The following is a 24,817-nucleotide window of genomic DNA, read 5'->3' on the forward strand; positions in this document are numbered from 1 at the left end:
AGAGTCAAGTTTTACCTACAATAGAGGACTGGAGAGTGAAGGTTTCGCATCTTGCTGAAATGGCAAAGATCTCGGCTTATTTGAAGGATCATTCAAATGAACAATTTTTATCAATATGGAGAAGATGGATTGTTTATATTCAAAATAAGCATAGAATGGTGGAATATAGGTTAGGTTTTTAGATAAAAAATTTTTTTCTCTTTTTATATATATACATATATTTCACCTACTTATGTAGAATTATATTTTATGGAGTTAGGGATATTAATATAAGGTTACTTTTAGATGAATAGTATCCTGGGATTAGGTTTGGGAAGTCCGGGTGGGGGGTGGGGAGGGGGTTTTTTGATTGTGATGTACTTGTGATTGCTTTTTCTTTTATGTTGAAAATAATAAAAAAAAATTTTTGAAAAAAAAACTAAAAAAAAAAAAAAACTAGCTTGCTTCTTCTAATCTAAATCCTAAGATGTTTTGCTCTGCAATATGTAAACTCCAACTCTGCCTTTAATCACTTTGAGGGCTTTATCTTGCTTGCAATGACAAATCAAATGGCTATCTACCAGTTCTTGAGCAAACAGAAAAGCATGCAAGCAAAATATTTGCTGCCTCGGTTGCTGATTCCTATTCTGCCATGATAATGAGACTGGTAAGAGGTAGTGTCCTTATAGTTTTAATGCAGGACATATTAAGGAAAGCCATTGGTAGATTCATCTGACTTTGTTTCACTTCCTACCAATTCTTACCTACCAGTAGGAAAACAACCACTTCCTAATGAAAGAAGAGTGAGGTGAGTGTAGCAGTGCTTGGAATGGTTGGGGTTAGCCAGCTCTCAGTAATTTTGATTGGGATACCTTGGAATACAAGTTTAGTGCACTTCTGAAAATAATGCTAGACCCAACAGTACTCACAGAGCAGAGGAGTGTTGGTGAAGACGATGGAACTTGCGGAAATGGCTAAATTAACCTCTTTGATAGAGAAAAAATAAAATCTATATTTATGGGTGACAGGAACCCTTTATAGACTTTTTGCACAACATTGGAAAAGTGCATTTATAGTTTTAATGATTAAAAAAACCCTGGATAATAATAAAAAAGAGTGAGCTTTCTTTTGTAATCATAGAGCACAATTTTACAATTGTACTTATATTTGCTGCAAAAAGAATTGGAAACCTTTTTCTATTTTTTCTGCAGTTTTGTTTTTTTTCTTTCTCCTTTTTTACTGCTTTTATTTTGTATTAGTTTGTGCTAGGTTTTATGTTCTTGGTAAAACTTTTAATAAAAAAAATATTTTAAAAAGTCAAAGAATGCTACACCCACTTTGGAAACTCATGTCAACAAGTAGCCTAGCTGAGAAGTTGCAGGCCTAAAATAGGGATGCAGGAGGGGAGGGTGATTCTTAAGAAGTGAGCACCAATCCTGACTAGTGTTTCAACAAAATGGCACCTCTGTCAGTGAATCCAGTTCTGTTCTCACAGCCAGCAGCAGCAGGGAGCAGACTGTGGACAGCCCTGGACTGGTGAAAGCAAGATGCAACTTTTTACATAAACAGTAAAAAGTCAGCCACACATGATTACCTTTATTTTATTTTTTATTTATTTAAAATGTTTATAAAGCTGCCCATCTTTCAACCAGCCCTGGTTGGCTCTCAATCTATCTACCAATCTCCCTTGTTGGTAGAAGCATTGGAAAACCTGTAACACATGCATTTGTGCAACACCAGTAATACCGGGATAGAGCAGCTGGTTTACAGAAGAGCAATACAAAGTGTTTCCCTGGTTTAAAATGACTTCTCTGTAGCACAGAGCCCAGATGCTTAAAAGAAAACAAGTCTGCCGCTATTTTTAAAGACTAATTTTTATTAAATATTTTTCTCAGATATAAAAGGTAAACATAAAAGTATGTTTATAAAATAAAATGAGAAAGAAAGAAAAAGGGAAAGAAGTAGGGGAAAAAAAACAACAACTAGAAACTAAAATAAGCAAGAAAATGATAAGAGAACACCTATCCAACCTTGACGAATATAAATCACTGGGACCCGACAGATTATATCCCAGAGTTCTGAAGAAGCTGGCAGATGTTATCTCAGAAACATTGCAACACATCTTTCAAAAATCCAGGAGCATCTGGAAAGTACCTGAGGATTGGAAAAGGGCTGATGTGGTTTGCATCTTCAAGAAAGGGAAAAAAACAGACCCAGGAAACTACAGACCAATTAGTTTGATATCAATACCTGGGAAGATCCTAGAAAAGATAATCAAAAAACAGATCTGTGAACAACAACTAGAAGCAAACGAAGTCATAACTAGCAGCCAGCACGGGTTTGTTAAAAACAGATCATGCCAAACCAATCTCATCTCATTCTTCGATAAAGTGACTAAACTAGTAGACCAGCGAAACACAGTAGACATAGTATACTTAGATTTCAGTAAGGCATTTGACAAAGTAGACCACAACCTACTCCTTGGTAAACTAGGAAAAGGTGAAATAGACAACATCACCACCAGATGGATCTGTACAGTGGTGTGATTCAAATATGTGAACAACCGGTTCTCTGTGTGGATGCTGCTTCTGGAAGTACATTCTGGGCCTGGTTCTGCCGAAGTGGTGCGAACTGGCTGAATCCCACCACTGGATCTGTAGCTGGCTGACAAACCATACTCAACGAGTAGTCCTCAATGGCACTACATCCACATGGAGGGAGGTAAGCAGTGGGGTACCACAAGTTTCCGTCTTAGGCCCAGTACTCTTCAATATCTTCATAAATGACTTAGATGAGTGAATTGAAGGGGAACTCATTAAATTTGCAGATGACACCTAACTGACAGGAGTAGCCAACACCCCAGAAGACAAACTCAGGATCCAAAAAGATCTTGACAAACCTGAACAATGGGCCCTAACCAACAAAATGAGTTTCAATGTGGAGAAAAGCAAAGTCTTACATTTAGGCAGGAAAAACCAAAGGTACAAATACAGAATGGGTGAGACCTGGCTTAAAAACAGTAACCGTGAAAGGAATCTGGGAGTCCTAGTGGACAATCACTTGACTATGAGCTAGCACTGGGCAGCAGCAACCAAAAAAGCTAATACAATCCTGGGTTCTATAAACAGAGGCATAGAATCAAGATCACGCAAAATATTAGTACTGCTTTATAAAACCCTAGTAAGACCACACCTGGAATACTGCAGCCAATTTTGGTCACCATATCACAAAAAAGATGTTGAGAGTTTGGAAAAAATTCAGAGAAGAGCAACAAAGATGATCAAAGGCCTGGAGACTAAAACATACGAAGAACTGCTATGGGACTTAGGTTTGGCTAGTCTAAAGAAAAGAAGAAATAGGGGAGACATGATAGCAGTGTTCCAGTATCTGAGAGGCTGCCACAAGGCAGAGGGAGCCAGGTTGTTCTCCAAAGCACTAGAGGGCAGGACGAGAAACAATGGTTGAAAACTAATGAAAGAATTAAGGAGAAACTTCCTGACAGTGAAGACAATCAACCAGTGGAACAGCTTACCCCCAGAAATCGTGGGCGCTCCATCACTGAAGATTTTTAAGAAGAGACTAGACATTCACCTGTCTGAGATGGTATAGGTTCTCCTGCTTGAGCAGGGAGCTGGGCTAGAGGACCCTTCCAGCTCTATTCTATTCTATTCTATTCTATTCTATTCTATTCTATTCTATTCTATTCTATTCTATTCCATTCCATTCCATTCCATTCCATTCCATTCCATTCCATTCCATTCTATTCTATTCTATTCTATTCTATTCTATTCTATGAAGCAACTCCTTACTTCCTTTATAGCAGTTACAAGTAAACAAATCTTCATACCTCCCACTTTAAAAGTGCATCCTATTTCCCTTTCCCCAATATTTAATGCCCTTTAATCAACAAATCCATAAATCAGTTTTTTCCATTTCAGCAAAACATCTATAAAAGGTTATCAGTCATTAGTAAAATCCCTGATCAAATTTTGCCATTTCTGTTAATTCCACCGTCTTCACAATCCATTACTACACTGTGGATATTTCAGTATTTTTCCATCCTTGTGCATATAGTAATCTCACTGGAGTGAGCACATCTACTAAGGCCATATTTTTAAGAAGCATGTATAAAATGTGTCAAGTGCTTCAGAAACTGTTGGTCAGACAATTTGCAGGCAAATGCTCCTGTGGAAATTAGATGTCCATTCTTTCCTACAGCCCAAGCCAAAGGTCTATGACAAAAAATTGTATTGGGAAAAGGAAAACAAAATTGGAGCAACCAAAACACTAATTTAAGCTGCCTCAGTTGTGGGTGAGGATGACATGAAAGGACCATCATGAAGACCAGGCATAAAAATGCCACATGGAGTATGTTTGTGTTGCATTAGGTGGATGTGATCATATGCTCTAAGTCCCACTTGTCTACAACTTTACTTTTTGGGGACACAGCTTGACTTCTCAGACCTTTGGAATAAAGTGCCAGGTTTTTAACTAACTATTTAAGAGAGTGATGGTGAAGGCTGAATGCATTCTTATTAGAAGCATGTTTAACAACTGTTACTCTGTTCACCTTCAGAAGCATCCTGGGTCAACCATTTACAAAAGCCAAGTCAAGATATAGAAAGCACAGGTTAAGCTTTGGCAATCTGCATTCTTCTTTCCGGGGTGCTTCTCCACTCCACTGCCTCCTTAAATGACAGTGGAAAGCCTCACCCAGAGCCCCTCTGGGACATGGATCAGGGAGCTGTGGTGGTTTCCTGTCTTTGGTGCTGTTGATGCAGCAGAGGTTCCACTTAGCACAGCAGGAAGGAGGGAGTCCATTTGGCAGCAGTATAAAAATGCCAATGGACTCTGGCAGAAAAGGGCTTGGAGATAGTCATGCAGCTGAATTTGCCAAGGTTAAAAAGCAGCACTTCATACTCCTAGCTGGCACCTGTGATGCATCTGGCTTCAGGACTGAAGAAAGACTCTCCGGTATCTATGGCATACAATTAAAATGTTATCTGTGGGCTTTGCTAATTAATATAGGGCATAAGCCTCTGGGATACATTGGTACACAGATCCATTCAAAATGAATGGAAGCTGTCAAAGAGAAAGCTCCACACTAGGCTGCCTAATGCAAAATCACTACGGGCACTGTCACTTGAGCAGCATCAGAAATCTGCCCATCCTATTGTTAGTGACACGCCAGTCTGCAAAATGGGCCTTTATCTAGATTGGTGGCAAATAGCATGGCCATAATTAATAGTCTCTGATGCTTGTTGAGCCACTAGAATTTGTGTCAGATTCTGTCTGGCTGAGTGAAATCTGTCCATGAATTATTTTGAGCTCGTTGAAACAATTTCCCCATTGGTTTCTTTTTAGCTGGCAAAAGCAGCATTTTAATATTGGTGCCTGAATGGTGTGACATAGCAGCCTTTCCCAGTCTGAAGTCCTCAAGATATGTAAAATTGCAACTCTCAGAATTGTCAGCCAGCATGGCCAATTTATTTATTTTAGATTGTTTATCCTGCCTTTTTTTTTTAAATGACTCTAGGTGGCTAACATACATATAGTCCTTCCCCCTATTTTCCCCACAACAACCCTGTGAGGTGGGTTGGACTGAGAGAGGGTGACTGGCCCAAAGTCACCAAGCTGGTTTTCATGCCTAAAGCAGGATCGGAACTCTCAGTTTCCGGGTTCAAAAGCTACAGTCCCAATATATTTAAAAGATACCAAATGAAGGAAAGCTGTTATAAAGACTCCAGTGCATGGGAGCGCCCTCTCATGCAGTGCAGGTTTTGCTGTCCATTTATTGTAGAAAGCAGAGGGAATGCTTTGAAGGATTGGAAGAAAAGCCAATACCAAGGCAAAGGTCAGATAAGAGGAGCTGAGCCCAGGCCAAGAAAATAACATGAATAATCATTTCCGACAAGCCTCTCCTAAATCTCATGAAGATAATGGCTAGCAGAGGAGAAATGCATTCAGATTTGCAAGATTCTGTTATTATAGCTTTACCAAGAGAGAGAGAGAGAGAGAGAATACTGACCTACATGGCATTAGTGTTCTAGTCTGGTCTAGCTCCAAGGGTTGACACCTATTCAAATGTTTAATTATATAATTTGTTGAAAAAATTCCCATGTTTCAGCATAACATAAAGGAAGTAGCCTTAGTGTATATGAAATACCTGGATCCTTGAAAAAAATCAACAGACATGTTTATCGTTATTAAATTTTACAGTGATTTTTGACAGATCAGAAAGGTGATAGAGTATAGTCCCACTTTGGAAATAATTGTGAAGTTTTAGGAAGAGGAAATGTTGATTTTCTTCTATAGTAGAGTTCCCTAAGCTGTCACTCTCCAAATGTGTGAATTACACTTTCTATTGTCATATAAGGGTACCCAGATGGAGGACACCTGTCTGTAGGATGTCTTTATTCTGAACATGGTAGAGGATCCTTTCATGTGGATCGTCTTTATGGAGCCCATGCATAGAGGGTGTAGCTTCTCTGGAGATTACAACACTGCCTCCATTGAACTGATAAAATACAGCATGCCAGAATGCCTCCAGCCAGAGATACAGTCGGCATGTGGGGCATATTCCTAATGTCTCAAATCTGCTCGCTTTGTTACTATTTGTTTGTTTGTTTGTAAAATTTATTGGCTGCCCATCTTATTATAGGGTAACTCTGGGTGGCTTACAGTTACACCTAAGACACAAGAGGAGGGCAGGGGCAGAGGAGGGGAGGTGGGATCTGTTATTATTCAATCAATCACCTCTATTGCGCTATTCCCCCACTGGGACCCCAAGCCGACTGGCAGAGCCAAGTCTTTGGGCCCTTATGAAAGGATAGGAGGGTTGGAGCCAGCTTCACATGGGGGGGGGGGAGGCAGGATGTTCCAGAGGGCAGGAGCAACAGCAGAGAAGACCCTCCTCCTGGACCCCGCTAGCCGGAATGATCGGGCTGACGGTACCTGCAGCATGCCTCCTCTGCTGGCATGAATGGTACGGGCCAATCCCAGTGGGGTGAGACGGTCCCTCAAGTATTTGGTAAGCATCTGCAGATAGAGGTCCTCATATTCATCAAATTGAATTGTTCAGAATATAAGAACTATCTCTGGCTGCATCAGGCCAAAACCATATAATCCTCCCAGGAGTAGCCAGACAGATATCAATGATTATGTGAGTTTCTACAGGCAACCCATGAAATTGAGAAAAAGAGTCAATGGTCTAGAGACCAGGGGTAAGCAACCTTGGCTCTTTTATGACTCGTGGAGTTCAACTCCCAGAGCTCAGGAATTCTGGGAGTTGAAGTCCACGAGTCATACAAGAGCCAAGGTTGCCTACCTCTGGTCTAGATTACCCTTTCTGTGAAGAATGATGAAGCTACCTATTTCTTATACCACTGAATTAATTTGAATTTTTAAAACAAAAATTTAATCTCCTTTTTTTCTCCTTGACTTGCTTATAAGTCATCTTATAACCAAATAAAAACTGACTTCTTCCTTGAAGTGATTATCAGCTAGCTAGAAGTCACACATTTGGGACATGTGATGCAAGGGGCTGGATTAGAAAAATGATTAAACTTGGCAAGTTTGAGGCAAGAACAAGAAGTGGAAGACAACAGATAAGGGTCTGAAGAAATCACTGGAATGTTCTTGAAAAAGTTATAGATTAAGGTGGTAGGCATTAGTCCATATAGTCACCAGGTTCCTAGCTAAATACTTAGTCATTTGGATGCATTGAAACTAATGTAGTAGTCACCTGGACAGAAAACTCCACTTACATTTGAATGCTCACTGTTTGCAGTTAGGGACTTAAGGGAACTCATTAATGTTCCCAGATTCTCTATAAACCTATATTTCATCCACCAAGACCAACTGAAAATCATGCTTTTATAACCTGAAGAATCAGAGATTGCAATGTATGAAATGAGATGTACTTTCAAAAAATTTTGTGAAGCTGCAGCTAGGGCTCTACGTGTCTGACCACTTCCTTTTGTCAAAAGTGCATAATTACTACTCCGTCAGTTGCAGTGACTGCTTTTCCAGTTTCTGTACCTGTACAGAGAGTTGCTGGTTTAATTTCTTTTGCTGTTTAATTTACAAGAGCAGGAGCTTCCTCCATGTCTTGATCTTTTGAGATCTGCTGGTGAATTTCTGTTGGAGATACTTCTTTTGCCTCACTGAAGTTGCAAAGTTAGCTTCCTAAAGTACCTGAGGGACTCTAATTGATTTCAGAAGGCAAGTTAATTCTATTTTGTTTACACGGGCATTATTTGTCATTTGATTTATCTAATCTAATCAATCAAATTACTATTCTCCTCCATGTTTGTTTAAGTATATGATGACATGTCATTGTTGTAAGGAAATGGATGTTGTGATTTCAGTCATATCTATGAATTTAGGATGAGCTGAAGGAGGTGATCAGCTGGCAAAATATCTGGAAACACACACACACACCCCAGTTTTGTCTTTAGATATTTGAAACACAGATAAATTACAGGAAAAAATGGTAATAGTGAATCTCGGAGAACTGCCGTGGTGCAATGGTCAGGGTGTTGGACTCAAATCAACCTGAATCAGGTTCAAATTTCTGCTGGGCCACCTTGGGCTACTTGCTGAGTATAGTTTTTTAAGCTCCTTTGCTGTCTAAATGACTTGATCAAGCCAGGAATTAGCCACTTGAATCCTACTGAATTCAGTGAGGGAGTTCAAGAAGATCTTAAATGTTTCACTAAGCTCCAAAGTGTTTAACTCTGGTGGGATTTACTGATTGCTGGTTTGCCCAAGCAACTAGTCCCTGTACAAATTAATAAGATTAAACTAAAGCAAATCCTTATCATTTAATAAAATGGTGATAGTAGTAATAGAGGCATATTAAAGAACTCTGATGTACTTTAAGCACCCCTTTCCATTATGAAGAATTTTATTTTTTCACTATCCACTCATAAATTATTTTAAAATTGTCTTTTTTTTTACAATGTTTGTATACTATCTTTCTTAGGTACAAAAATGTTTTGTGTCTACCTGAAAAATCTAATATGGAAAATAACCCTCACTGTAGTTTGAGAATACAGTCTTACACGTGGAAACAATGGGTTCAATTTTACCTTTACCATCCAGCCAACCATTGAATTACTTGTAGGGTTGGACCAACAGTATTTGGTTGCTGGGACTGCCGACTTAGATGATGGTAGAATCACTTTTATCCTAATTTGGAGGCCTGGCATCAGTAGCAGTCTGAAAGCACCTTCTGTTCTCAATGGCTGTTCTTTTCACCCACGTAACCTTTGGAATAACCACAAGCCTCCCTTTCCTCTGAAGCAGCACTTTTGGTGGTTTGGGACATTAACCTTGTGGGAGGAGGCAGCCCAAAGGGCAAAGTAGCCATTTCAGAGCAGGGCTTTTTAGCAGAAGTTGGCCTCTTGCACAAGTGCCAAATGAAAGGTTAATGAATGTCAGTTAAAGCAGGCAAGGCAAATATTCTTTTGTAGAAGGGCTGATCTCCCTTCCACCAAAGAACAGACAATCTGATATTATACTGATATTATAAAAAGCAACATGGCTCCATAGTGTGGGAAGTCAGAGCCCCAGAGAAGGAAATATTAAAAAGGGCAGAAATATATATTTCCTCAAAAGTATTTTAAAAAGCAGAAACCAACTTTGGCTCCAAATCTCTCTGCCCCAAGCAAGACCTAGCCCCATACAGATGCAGATGTAAAACCATCAGAAAGTTGAAGCCAGAACAATCAAGAAGACAAAGAGAAAATCTGCATGCTCCACCCAAACTCTAGGAGTCATTAGCCCCATCACCTGGGAAGCAGGATATGATAATAGGATTAAACCACAGATATCAAGGCCTAGAAAAACACTCAGAAATAGCCTCAAAGTTCATGCCACAGGAACAGGAAACTATTCCAAACAGGGCTAGAGGGGGTATAAAAAACCTTCTACCCATGTGCTCAGGCTCTTTCTTCTCCTCTGCTCCTTCTTGCAAGGACCATCTTTCTTCTGCAATAAACTGTAACCTTCTTCCCAAAGCAGTTGCCATGTTTGCTTATTTATTCCCGGCTTGGATGAACCAGGATGAAGATTTACTTCTATCAATAGTTTTTCAGCATTCTTTTCAATGGGTTGACACCCAGAGGATCAGAGGATCAGGTCTCTCAGGATTGAAGGCTGAGCCCTCAAAAAACACCCTGGATCTAGAATGAGCGAGCCCAGGGGCAGAGAGTTTCCATGAGCAACATCTGCCTATATTTGCATGTGGATCTCTGGTCTCCATAAGAAGCATCTCTTTGCAAGATGTTCTGGTCTAAGACTCTTGTTCTTCCTTTTGGTATATGTGCTTCTTATTGCATAGAAAATGCCCTTTGGGAGAGATTAATTTGTTTTTATATAGTATGTGTTTCTCTATATTTGGTTATATTTATAAATATTAACTACATTTCTGAATATGTATCTGCACAGAGTAGACATAGGCTGTGTGTAGAGAGCAGTTGTACCAGAGAGTCGCTCAATTCACACCTGTGCCTGATTGTCTCTCGGTTGCAGTCGCTTAATACCACTCAGGCTTTCCACTCTGCGGCTGGAGGATTCCACCTCCCAATTCTTTAGACACTTGTGAGGGAGAAGTTATTTTCTGCTCTATGCCTTCTGGGCTTTCCCCACCATATAAATAGAACTAATTACAAGGATTCCGAGCTATTGAGGATTTCTCAGTAATTAACAGTTTACAAAACCTGCCAGTAGGTACTCAGAAATGATTTAGTCAATCATCAGCTAGCATCTGCAACTATTTAGTAAAAAAAAAAATCTGGCATACAGGAGACATATTTTACTGTTTATGCATTTAGTGATTTAGCAGAAGCCAGTTTATGAGACTGAAAGAAATAAAAGGCTGACTCGGGGATCTGGCTTCCCTTGACCATTCTAGTTAGATCCCATCCATGGTGGGTGAATAATCTCATGGATTGATCAATGATTGCTCTCATTTTGCATTATGCCTACCAGCCTCCCTTCTGGTAGGTGAGAAGATGGCTAGTCCTGTGGGGGGGGTGTGGTTTGCCGATAGGCAGTTGGAGCAAACCACATAGGCCTCAACACTCATTTTCATCATCTTCAGCCTCATGGAAGGACTGTCAGTATTCAGAGACAGAAGGGAAGTTGTGGTTCCAAAAATCTGGAGGCTGAGATAAACTGATCGTATGTTGATAAAACTGACATATGAAATGTTCAGTTAGTTCCATTTGACTGAGTTGGCATAAGACTCCTGCTTTAAGCAGAGGGTTGGGCTAGAAGACCTCTGAGCTCCCTTCTAGCTCTATGATTCTATGATTATCTTGCGTTACCCACCCTACATGACTCAGTAGCTTCTGGAGCTCTTTTAGGCCTCTTCATCTATCCTATTCACGTCTGTCTGGATCCAATGTATGGTTCCTGAACTTTATTCATCATCCAGTGGGTTGAAAGCCAGTGGAAATTTATCTAATTTCAGGATCTTCAAAATCTAGCCTTCCTTACTCTGAGCAAACTGCTTCTTTATAAAAAACAAGATTACTTCTACTTTTGATGTTTTGGGAAGAGACATTGGCACCTTTTACTCATTATATGGAGAATTCAGTATTTGTCAAGTAGGTGCAATCTAGTGGGTATTATCCTCCCATGTTTTCTTTAGATTTAATTTGTTTTGTTATGGTTACAACTATGATAAATAATATATACTTGCAAAATTGCTCTATTCTACATAGAAGAAAAGTACTATTCAGATTCTAAAGGACTCATACCCCTTTATTCAACACATCTTGTTTCCAGCTTCCAGGTTTTGCCTGTTTTATTAATTCCTGTTAATTACAATTAATTACAAGTAACAAATTATTATTTTAAATACCCTGGAATAGTCTCTGTTTATATATCTATATATAAGTGAGACTTATAAAAGGATAATCATTCATCTCCTTACTATACTAAATAGAAGGTGCTAAAACAGGAAGGATTTGCAAACATGAAAGTTGTAATGAAATTGAAAATATCTTTCAGACTTCCTGTGCCAGCTAATTGGCTGAAATATATTTATATGCCACCCATGGCTATCTTGCTTCATTTCCTCCTGCATGCCTAGCTAGTGATTATCTACTTTCTGACTCTGGCAGACATGGTGGGGTTTCAACTGCTGGTCCTAATAGTTCTGTACCAATTGTATATGGCAGACAGCTCGTATTGTATTGTAAGATTGGGCACTGTGCCCAAATACCATTTTTTTCCACACAAGAGGTTTCAGTCTTCACTATATTTGTATAATTGCAAAACACTATTAGATAAACCCAGATAATCATACCATTAGAAATGCAAATTGTTCATTCCTACCATCTATCCACAAGCAGGCATTTTATTAATGCAAAAATGTGGAACTGCATTAAAAAGGAATAAAGGGGCATGGGACAGAAAGAGTTCATTCTCTCAAGTATCTGTCAATCAATCCCTTGCCTCCAAGTGAAGCAGATGACAAACTGACAAACTATTATAATTTTCCAGAATAATTACTGAAAATCATATTTCTGTAATTTGTCAGTGCAAACCCAGGGACGGGGCATTCTGAACTGAGGATAATGTATGCCACATAAACTGTGTGCTCCCCACTTCCGGTTTACCACATTTGTAGAGTTTTGCACTGCAGTGTTTTTATATGTGACAATAGTGGTCTGAAAAGGGATGCCTGAAGACCAGCAGAAAGTTGATGATTTATGCAGTATTCTCAGCACATGATTGACCATTCCACCACTGGTGGAGCCTTTAGTATCTGCCTATGTGGTACACGTATGACGCCCTTGGGGATGTGCTTTCTCTTTCTCTTTAAAATTTGACATTTATATTTTACCTCTTTAAGCTGAGCCCTGTTGGAATGCCTTCTGTATAGGAAGGATGCTGCTTCTCCATTTCAAAAAGGCTACAGTGGTGGGTCAGGTGATAGAACAAGTTAGAAGAGAGGAATCTGTCTGTAAGCCAACTGTCCTACCATGCCTGAGAAGAGTCTACCAGAGTGCAGGGAATAGAGCAGGGGTGTCAAACTCAATTTCATTGAGGGCCGCATCAGCATTGCGGTTGACCTCGGGGGGGCGGGGGTGTGTGGCCAGGGTGGGTGCAGCCTACTGGGTGGGCATGGATGGAGTGGGTGTGGCCTACTGGGTGGGTGTGGCCAGCTCTACATCGTTCCCATCAAGGGTGCCTGTGGGGGCCTGGGCAGGAGTGGGACAGATCTGAGGGTCTCTGGCAGAAGGGGGTGGGACCGGGGCAAGCGCCAAGGCATGGTCCATTTCTTCATTCCTCACAAAGGGTGACACCTCCCCAGCATGGACCCAGGGGGCGGGGCCGACACAGCAGGGGCTGGTTCCTCACTGTTTCTAGACGGCCTTGTGGAGCTAAGACTGAATGTGTTTCAGCATAGATGGCCACCACAAAATTGTACATTGGCTCCCGGCCAGCCTGGGCCAGGGCCAAGGCAGCAGGGGCCGTTCCCTCACTGTTTCCAGGATGACTTCACGGGCCACATGAAACCACTTTGCGGGCCGCATCCGGTCCCCGGGCCTTGTGTTTGACATGTCTGGAACAGAGCATGTAAGAACCTGAGATGGGAGTTGGGGGAGGAAAGAGAATGAGATGGTGTATAATGGCAACCAGTGTCCTCTGGACATATCCCAAAAGGCTCTTTTTCTCTTTCAGAAGGAAAATGGCAGAAAGCTCCTTATTTGCACAGCGCCTGCATGCTATTACGGTAAGCTTGTTTTCCCATTCTCCCCTGTGGAAAGGATGCTCCAAGTTTTCAACCAAGGTTCTGCTGCTGCACCCGTGGGAACTCCCTCTCACCCACCATCCCAAAATGGGAACTAAGAAAAAGTGTGGCAGTCCCACTTGGTCAGATCACTATTTTCAAAGCACGGAGCCTGTAGACATAGTAGCTTGATTCATTTGTGTGTGGTTCTTGTGGGTCCAGCTTGGCCACAGAGAGATGGGGCATGAATCTTAAGCTCATGCAATTTATATTATGTTCCTGCAGCCCATATTATTATGTAGTTTTAGTTTGGAACAGACATAAATTAAAGGCTGATTTATGATAAATATCAAGTCTCTGGGAGGCTCATTAAGGTCATCATGCCATTCACCCCGAGTGTTGCCAGATATGTAATCTTCTGTTGAATAACAAAGTAAAGATAAGAATCCTGCACCGAGCAGAGGGAGAAAATGTTGATGGCATGTGATTCTAGCAGGGTTTGCTGATTGGATGGCAGTTTTGGAGCCTTTCTCCACTTGCACCTAACCACTGTTTTTCTCCTGCCATGTCTCTTCTCATCCCCAGCCCATAACTGGGGTAGCTGAAAGTTGTCCTTAGCTATGACAGTATTAGTGTTTTCCCTCTTTAAACAGGCAGCAAGTTGCAGTAGTTTAATCAGGGGTATCTAATGTGCTTCACCAACCATGTGGTCATTGTCAGATGACTCCTAACTTCCTTGATCAATTGAACCAGGTACGGGGTGGTCCCTGCTTCCCCACATCTTCTTATGAGTTGGGCAACAGAATACAGGTAGTCCTCGACTTAACAACAGTTCATTTAGCGATCATTCAAAGTTACAAAGGCACTGGAAAAAGTAACTCATGACCATTTTTCATACTTATGACTGTTGCAGCCATCCCCATGATCACATGATCAAAATTCAGGCATGTGGCAACTGACTCATATTTATGACAGTTGCCATGTCCTGGGGTCATGTGATCACCTTTGGTGACATTCTGACAAGCAAACTCAATGGGGGAAGCCAGATTCACTTAACAACCATGTTACTCACTTAAAAACTGCTGGGATTCACTTAAGAAATGTGGCAAGAAAACTTGTAAAATAGGGCAAAACTCATTTAACAAATGTCTCACTTAGCAACAGAAATTTTGAGCTCAATTAGGCTCGTAATTGAGGACCACCTGTAGTTTGGTTCTTTTATACCAGGTTCTTCAAATCAATCTGCAGTCTGGAAATCTGGATTAGGCCGAGCAGCCACTGAGTATGGGGTAGGGCTGCACATTAGGGAAGGAGAGGAACAACTATCTCTCTGGTGCATCACTGCACAAGCCTCTCCATTCCTGCTGGGTGTTGTTTGGGCTACTTGTGGAATAATATTAATCCTATGTTCAAAAGGAGCCAACTGTCAGATGATATAATTTATTTAGTCTTTTGCTAGAATAGCCTGTCTCCTTTAGTGCTATCCTAAAACAAAGTTATCCTAGAAGAATGCTAAATCCAAATCCAGCTAACAGTTGGCCTCCCTTTGAGTGCATTTATGAAAAAAAAACATTGTGCAGAGCCAGAACATGGATAAACCTTCTGTTAAAACTCTTCCTCACTCCATCCCACATTAAGGTGAGCAATTGGTAGATGTTTTCCCATTGGCTCTGATATTCAGTGGGAGGGGAAGGAAGCCAAGCTGAAAGAAATTCAATTTTTTGTATTGCATGTACCCTGTACACCATAAATGAGTATGATGTCATTTGATAGCATTGTGCTTGGAGCTGGGTAGGGATCACCAGTGATGCAATACTGCCAACTTAGAGACTGCTAGACAGGACTTTAATTCCTCCATGAGGAAAAGACATTTTTGTGTGTATGCTTCATCCACAGAAGTTTAACTACAAAGAGGCAACAGCAGGTGTCTGAACAACAGAGAACTTACTTTTTCAAAAGCAGTTCCCCAAATTATATATAACCTTTTGATATATTTTTATCTTTTATTTTAGTTACTAGTAGATATGTAACTATAGTTTAAACTTCAAAAGCAGGAAGCAGAGCACTCCTTTTGAATTGGAGCAGTCCCCAGGTTCATGGAAAAGTAACCAAAAAAATCTGCACGAACTAGTCACTTACAGTATTGCTTTTACTCAACCAGACTTTTCCTAGATTTATGGTACTGCAGGTGTTCCCTCTCCCTCCTCCCGAAGTTTGCTGTATTCTTTAATAATAGATAATTCCTATGTCCCTCAATGTCACTGTTATGAGACATAGGGCCAGCATTTATTCCTTTTTCTTTTCTGGCCAAGCATGCAAGGCAATGCCACCAGATGTGGTGGTAATGCTCTAAGAATGATTACATGCAAAACAAAAACAAAATCCAACACATGCTCCCTAATTTTTCCCTAGTTCACTAGAATGTGGGAAATTATAAAAGGGAGGAGTAGTATTACAATAATATTGTTATTAAATGCTTATTTTTTTAATTCATGTGACATGGTGCTTTCCTGAGTATGAAATAGCATTTGCAAAGGCGAGCCTACAGTTTTGAATTTAACACAGATAAAACAACAAAGAAGGCTCTTTTTGGACATCAGAAAGCAGAATGAAGATGTTTCATTATAAGCAAGGAAAGGAAGCTGGAGATTTTTTCCCATCAAAACGGCCTAGTGGGGAACTCTTCGAGGTTAAGAACCATTTTTAATGTTTTTTTTTTGAGGGGTGGGCAGTGCAATGAGGCAAAATGGGCATGAATAGATCACACACCCAGCCATGTTTTGTAAACTGTATTGTAGCTTAATATATTTTGTAAATTCATCATATTCCGGATTGATCAGAAAACTATGATTAAGCAAACTATAGCACCATTTATAGGCCTAATTTCTGTCTTAGATTAAAAGGACAACAATAGCAGTGCATCTGGATTAATTTAAGGGTTACTGAAATAGTGCATTAACTACAATTCTCAATTCCCACTGTGCCAGTGGCTGTTTACAAAGCTGAAGAAATTGGAGCAACCATATAATTCCTTCCATTCATTAGAAAGTTGCCTTGCTGGGGGTGAAATTTCTGAGAGTCTCCTTCCATGGGGAGAGGCTGGAGGGATATCCCCCTTGAGAATAAGGGCTGCTCTCCAGATTTCATTAAATCTTATTTTTGCTGGGAAAAGTTGCCAGACTTACTGATTTGTCCAAGGAATGGCTAAAATAAATGACAGGAATGTCCCAAATAGAAGGGACCTAGGTGCCAGATATTCTCCACTTACAATCTTTGACTTTATGCCCAGTGGCTTTGGTTTTGTGCTAAATATGGGCTGTTTGCCCTGCTCCATGGGAAACCTGGGGTAACCTGAGTCTCTTTCTTTGGCTTATCCTCTCTTCAAACAAATGAATAATTCATCAGACAATAGCTTCAACCTGAACCAAACAGAAAGAGAGAGAACTTTGGAGTCTTGCCCAGACTTGGAGAGGCAAAGATTGGGTTGGGGTTATTTCCGGAGCTGCAGCCCAGCTACCCTTGTGTGGAGTCTCATGCACACACACATCCTGATAATGAGCTTGACATGCTTGCTGCATTCCAGAGAGTGTAGCAAATATTTATTGTTGTATGAATTTTAAGTTAATGCTTCTATACAGGAATCAAATCTGGACAGATTTTCCTGATCTGGCCAGAGCAGAGTGCAGGAGGGAAAAAAAGCTGTGAAACAGCCTGTGCACTATGAAGACCCAGGAGCCTAGAATATGCAATCAGTAACAGACACATCAATGGCCATATGTCTGCAGCAAGGTGTCTGGTACACACACAGACTTTGTAAGCAGCAAGTACTCTTTTACACACAGAAAGCAGAGCCACCAGACAATACATACCCAAATAGAAATCATTTCCTGGTACTCACTGGCACCAATTAAACTCCAGTCAATATCAGTCTTTATTTGCATTTATCCAACACCAGTGCAGATAAGAGTTCCATTTCACCTGTTAGCAAGTACAACCCAAAATAAGGGCAGCCCAAGGCAAACCAAACCACACCACCTCCTTCCTGCATTTGTGATGAGGGATCATAGACATGTCTCCTCCTGATCAAGTTCTTATTAAAAGAATCTTTCCTCAGTGACTTGGTGCAATTTCAAGAAGCACTGATGGGTTGTTTATTAGGGATCAGATATGTCTCTTTTCTGTTCTCCAAATCCAACATGGCAGGCAGATGTTTTTTCCTTTTTATCCAAGGTGGAAATTTCTGTATATCCATAGTTCCACATGAAATCTATGACATTAAGTGACTGATCTCAGGTAGCAAGAGGGGGAGGATCCTTCATTTCCCAGGAAGACATTGCCAGTGAAAAGAAAGAGCCCCATCCTCAATAGTTAGATGTTCCAGACAGAAAGGTCAATATCACCCATCACACAACAACTTTTGATCTCAAGTTGCAGGGAAATACCATCTCCTCCTGACTCTCTTAACCATCCCGCCGCTGAGCCTTTGCTTCCTGTTATAGAATCATTTTTCCAACAATTAAAACAAAACTCCAGGAATGGTGCCTTCTGGGTAGCTGCACCCTAGCCCTGAAATAGCCCTCCCAAGGATTCCCACTCCTAACTAGATTAAAAAAATACTTCCTGTTACCTGGAAAGGCTAATCATCCAGTAACTGTATAAAGATACAGTACTTAACATGCAATATTACTTTGTCATTTTAAATTTTAATTCTGAAAATTTTAAATACTTTGATTTCTGTTACATTGCTTTCTGATAGTTTAAAACTTGGTATCGTTTTACTGTTAATATTGTAAATCAGAGTATGTATTTAGTTAAATTGTGTACAAATCACCCATTACGAATTCCTTAAGTGCATAGAAATAAAATAGAAGACACCCAAAAAATCCTTCATAAGAAATCTATGCTAATACATTTGTTGAGATCAAAGCTGCTTTCTTGGCTTCCTCTAAAAAGAAGCGCGCGCTCTCTGTTCCCATGGCGTTTGGGGTTTCTGAGAAAACGAAATCAAAATTGCCGCTGGTAGGGCGAGGGGGTGCGGCAGTCTCTCCCGCTCCCCTTGATGCTTTCACCGGGCAAGCGTTTCAGAGTCATTCAGAGTGCGTGAATTGAGCGGCTGGGCAGTTTTGGAAGCCTGTGGAGACCGGGAGTACCCAAGCCAGCCGGGGGAACGCAGAAAGGCTCGATCAAGCGCTGCAGGCGGGACTACAGTCAAGTGCAGGGGGAGAAAAGGCGCCGGGGAGATAAACAGGAAAAGTCTCGTTTTAAGCGAGGCTGATTCTCTGGGATTAATCCACGGCAGCGTGGTCGGTCAGGCAAACCAACAGCCGGGTCTGCCGGTCACCCACGTGGGCTCGGTCCCGCCCTGCCTCCCTCCGCGGCGGGCCCTTTGTCCGCCCTTTTGCAGGGCGGCTCCTGTCTCGCCTCGCTTCTCTCCGCCTCCCCCTCCGCCCACCCACCCCCTGTCTTTTTGCTTTGCTGCAGGAGCGGCGGAGGCTGCAGGAGCGCATCCTAGCCACCCGGCGGGAACTGGAGGAAGAGAGACTGCGAGTCCAACGCCTCAAGGTACCACCCACGAAAAGGATACAGGAATGGATGGACCACCGAGAGGTGGAGATGGCTGTGCGAGGATCAGAAGCCAAAATATGGGTGTGGGAGTGGGGAGCAGCACTGAAAGAGGAAAGAAGGTACTTGTAAGCGACAGCCGATTCCCCCCACACCAAACTGAAGGGAAGGAAGAGGCTGTGATGCACCCTGCTGTGGGTAATACCGAATCTTTGGGGCTAGGTACATCTAGGCAATTCCAGAAGGCTGACTGGGTTTGCACCGTATTCATTTTTGTTTGACAGTCTTCTGGTGCTCTGCCTTGAGCCAGTTTATTTGTTAGTTTTATATCGTATCTCTCCTTCAGGAGCTAGCTCCAGTTTCTTCCCAGAACAAGCTTATATACGTGTGTGGTTTTGGGGGGGGGGAGAGAATGTATGCATTATGGAACTGAGTATCTGCACTGGTGGGTGTGTCCAACATCTACTGTTAAGCCATAGAGCTTCACATGAAATGTCATTTGTATAGGACCATATATAAGGGTGTGGCTGAACAAGCATAGGAGTAGATACATGTACTGTACGTGTACATGTGCATCGGCTTCAGACTGGAACTCATTTGTCTTGATGCATCCTGATAGCCCACGTGCATGTCCAGTATGAAGCAGACCCTAAATGCAATCTCTGTCTCTGTTCTAAGAGAAAATCCCTGCGCGAACGCTGGTTGATGGAGGGAACATCCATGCCTGCTGATGACAAGGAACACATGTCTTCTCTTTGGGAGGCAGAGTCTCATGTCCAAGACTTAGAACAAAATCTGTCCAGGTGGGTGTGTCCTAAGTGATGGTGGATGTGGAGCTTTGGGAATACAGTAACTGGAAAGGATTGCACTTCTCATAATTTCAACCAGCCAAAGAAACTGTCATTTTATAAAGCAGAATGGTTGTTTCAAGAGAAGTGTAAGGGACACGTCATTCAAAGGTAATCGTTTGCTGCTTTATGGGGATTTCCTCCATCTGCAACACTTTGGGGATGTAGCAGCTGGGGAGAAGCCAGGTTCAGTTGCTGCTTAGATCATCCTGCTTTTCTTCCACAGCTGCCTCAGAGTCTCCTGCTCCCTTTATTCTTCCACTACCCTCGGTGCTTGCTATCCAGAACACTTCTGCCGTCCACCACTTGTTTCCTGAATTTCCTCCCCAATTTGTGAAGAATTTCCCACAATCCCCAATGCCAGAGTCATAGGGTAGCCAAATGCACGTCCCCCTTTGGGAGCTCAGGAGAAGCGTCTCAGAAATAGGCAAGCTTTGATTTCTCCAGAACTCTGCATTTGCTGCTTTTCTTAACTCATACCTTCGGTACCTGCCAGCCCGATGAAGAGCTCTAAAGAATTCAAAAGCTTGCACAGTTTTCTCTCTTATGAAGGTTCTGCCAAAGTTTTGAATTTGGGATGCTTTTCTTCGTGAACCATAAATGACAGAATGGAACTTACCATCTTCTCCCGACTTCATTAATTGCCTGAACTTGTTTCACTACATTCCCCTTCCCCTTTTGTTTCTCTACATCAGATTTTTCAAGTGTAAGCCACCCTGGGCAGAGACTTTTCTTCTGGTGTTGGTTTATAAATAAAGAGCCACACTGGCAGCCTTTTGCAGTTCTGGGTAGAGCTGCAAATAGAGACTGATGATGACATAGACGTCCCCCTGGGGACACTAGGGAGTGCTGTTTAGCTGGGACTTGGTGTCTCCCTCCTGCTTCTATGAGCTCTCTTTCAGGAAGAGGCTAAAAACAAAACTGAACTAAAAGTGTGTAGGGAGGAGGAGGAGCCAACACACAAGAAGCCTAAAACCACTATCTGGCCTGAGGAAACTGGAGAGAAGGAGGATGGAAATGCTCAAATGAGTGATGATTCAGTAGGCCTCCTGAGACAATGCAAAGATAACCACCTAACATCCATAGCTGACCTGAAAAAGCTAAGCAGCATTGATTCTTGTTAGTATTTGGATGGGAGACCACCAGGTAATGCCAAGAGTGGTCTAGACTAGACTAGATTAGGAAGTTGGAAAAACATCCTGGAAGAAATCCACTTCTGGGCCACTGCCAAGAAAACTGCATGGCTGAACCACAAAGATACTGGAATAATATAAACCCTACCTTTTGAGAGGTGTGTGGGAAGCCATAAAGGAACATACATAAATCCCATTATAAATGTAACACAGTCATCCCACATGCACGCACCTTAAACAACTACTCAACAATTGCCCAAGAAAGTAAGTAGTGTTCAACTCGCAGTATAAAAGACAGCTGAGTGAATTGTTTCTCAAAGGGAATGAAACTTGAAATCTACTTAACCAATGAGACACATTTATTTTAATATTTTTGCCCCTCTATGAAGCCAAGGAGCTTTCCAGTGGAGATTATAAATAGAATAAGACTATAAAATAAAACAAAAATACCAAATCAATAAATAATAATTGAATTGTCTTCTATATTGAGGTAATAAATTACATCCAATCGGTAGCTGTCTTGGCAGCTTGCAGATTTTTATGTCAAAAGTTTTGTATTACAAAAGAATTGAGCAGGCTGGTTTGAATCTTTAAAATTCTATGTGGTGGTAAATGTCTGGCCTTCTAGATCTGGGAATTTTGAGTTCAGTAACATCTGAAGAACCACAGGTTCTCCAGATTCTTTTATTCTATAGCTGGAATCTCCTCTCTAAAAATTAATCTGGGTGAGGTTTGCAAATAAAATCTTTCTTTCACTTTGTGGAGAAAGGCAAATTATAAGAAATGGACCCTTCTGGCTTCCTCACAATATCAAGCTTACTGTTGACTGTTTTCCAGAAACCAACCTGTTCTAATTTGGTTCATGTATTTCAGGAACACATCAGAAATAGGCATTGAGTTGAACATTTATAGTAATCTGCTCTAGAAGGTATCAAAGCATGTATTATGGTGCCCAAGTCCATCAATTTCCTGCTAAAAGAGTCTTCTCTTTGCTAATAGGATTTATAATAGGATTTATTTATTTATTTATTTATTTATTTATAATAGGATTTAGCTGGCTGGGGAATTCTGGGAGTTGAAGTCCAGATGTCTTCAAGTGGCCAAGGTTGAGAAACGCTTATTTAGATGCTGTTGAATTCAGTTCACCAGTGCTCTTGCAGCCTGGGAATGCTGGGTATGCAGCAGTATCTAGAACAGTTTTCTCAATCTTGGCAACCTTGAGACGTGTGGACTTCAGCTTCCAGAATTCCCCAGGCACTATATGTATATGCTGGCTGGAAAATTCTGGGATTTATGTAGAACTTGGATTTAGAACTTGGATCTCAGTACCAATGTGCTTTAAGGGAATGTTTCTCTTGTGTTCCCCTATGTTCTGCAAAGGCCCCCAAGCATTTTCTCTAATATCTCATTCTTTCTCTCTCTGAAGTCTTCAGTCTCAAATGCAGCACCTAGATAATTTGGATCTTCCCCAAGGATGGCAGCAGCAGTCTTTGAAGGAGGTGAAGCCATTGGATGGCATTGTGAAGGTATTTATTATTAATTTGTTTGCTGCCAAATCTTGTAGCCTCACAGCAGCGCATGATGAAAGAGAAACAGAGTAAAACATCCATGGTGAAAGATGCAATACATTTTAATAAATCAGACAAAAAGACATGTCAGATTAAACAGGTGACTAATACCAAATGGCATACAGTATTCGCTAAAGATGCTCTGGAAGTGTATCACTATTTTCAGAAGGCCATTCCCAAGGAGCCAGTTTAGCTTCTAATGGAAATCTGTTCCAGAGAATAAGCATCAATGCTTATCAGTTATAAGACTGTTAACAGTGCTTTCTGGCTTTCGTCCCTATCACTTCATGAAACTGAGGTTCTCTGAAGAGACTGACCAATTCTTCTTGGAGTGGGAGGTTCTGAAAATACCTAGTACAGACATGTCAAACACAAGGCCCGGGGGCTGGATGCGGCCCGCGAAGTGGTTTCATGTGGCCCGCGAAGCCATCCTGGAAACAGTGAGGGAACGGCCCCTGCTGCCTTGGCCCTGGCCCAGGCCAGCCGGGAGGCAATGTACAATTTTGTGGTGGCCATCTTGGCACTTGCCCCGGTGGACCATGCCTTGGCACTTGCCCCAGTCCCACCCCCTTCTGCCAGAGACCCTCAGATCTGTCCCACTCCTGCCCAGGCCCCCATAGGCACCCTTGATGCAAATAATGTAGAACTGGCCATGTCCACACAGTACCCACACCCACTCCATCCACGCCCACCCAGTAGGCTGCACCCACTCTGACCACACACACACGCCACCCCACCAGGGCAACCACAATGCTGATGCAGCCCTCAGTGAAATTGAGTTTGACACCCCTGACCTAGAACCTATAATTCAAAACTAGCATGTTGAATTGCCCCTGGAAATCTTTGCTAATTAGTGCAAGGCCTAGAAGATTAGAATTAGAATTAGAATTATAGAGTTGGAAGGGACCTTGTAGGTCATCTAGTAGTCCAACCCCTCACCCAAGATAGTTGCAACATGTCAACAGCAGCTAGTACCATTCAATAGTGGAATATTGTAAACATCTAATCATACAGTTATGACTTGTGTCACTATAGATATAAGCAGCCTCAAAAGTTTGCAAGCATGTGGTGGTGATCCTCCAAAAATTATTGTCCAGTAGGAAGTTTTAATTCACATTAGAAGTCATTGTAGCAAAAAAATAAAGCTGCCTTTATCCATGTGCTGTTTTTTTATGTAGGTTCTCAATCGACCCTACAGTCTTGCATTTTTCTGATTTTTCCCCATCCAAGTTCTAAGAAGGGTTGAGACCATGTTTAGCTTTCTATATTATTTGATACATTTATCTAATTTCATTGTTATTATACTCAATCTTACAAATCAAATCAAGTCCAGCTTTAATTCAGGTCTTGTCCCCCTTTTAAAATGAGGCTCCCGATTTCTTATTTGAAGCTTTAGATTGCACTGTTCAGCTCAAGAGGCCTCTCTTTCCATTCTTCTGCCATTCAGAAAATGTTATCAGAAGCAAGGCATTCACCAGAAAGGAAACTCATACAGACAGAGAGGCCAAGCTTTGAAATTGGACTTTGGTTTTTGTCTTTGGGAGCAACAATCCATGCTGGTGGTGAAGTTTTCCTATTGGAAATAGGCCTCAGCAGGAACATTTGAACAAAAGGTTCTATCACATTTTTCATGAATAATAAGCCAAGATTCTGCAGAATTCCACCGTATTATTTTGTGTGAATATAGCTATATTAAGTTACAGCTAGAATATGCAAAGACAAAACAACAATCTGCATTTGCACAATCATTTCCAGATTGAGGGTAACATCTGAATTTGAAGTGGGCCTGTTGATTATATACCTGGCTCCCTGCTATGTATCAACGGCCCTGCCTGAGCTGGCCGACGTGATAGCCGGGGTGGCAGTTGAGACCCCCAGACTTATAGTCATGGGGGACTTTAATCTGCCATCGGCGGGCGAAACGTCGGCGGCGGCTCGGGAGTTCTTGGCCTCCATGACGGCCTTGGACTTGACCCA

General features: G+C 41.5%; 1 protein-coding gene across 1 annotated transcript in view; it reads left to right on the forward strand.

Annotated features, from left to right (window-relative positions):
- Positions 1–24,817, forward strand: part of PALM3 (paralemmin 3) — a 42,254-nt gene that overhangs the window by 8,691 nt on the left and 8,746 nt on the right. Inside the window, 3 exon segments of the mRNA XM_029286463.1 lie at positions 19,211–19,291; positions 19,970–20,094; positions 22,699–22,798. Coding sequence (XP_029142296.1) covers positions 19,211–19,291; positions 19,970–20,094; positions 22,699–22,798 — 306 coding nt within the window.

This window comes from Protobothrops mucrosquamatus, unplaced genomic scaffold, assembly GCF_001527695.2.
Source record: "Protobothrops mucrosquamatus isolate PMUCROS unplaced genomic scaffold, P.Mucros_1.0 scaffold_215, whole genome shotgun sequence".
Lineage (NCBI taxonomy): Eukaryota > Metazoa > Chordata > Lepidosauria > Squamata > Viperidae > Protobothrops > Protobothrops mucrosquamatus.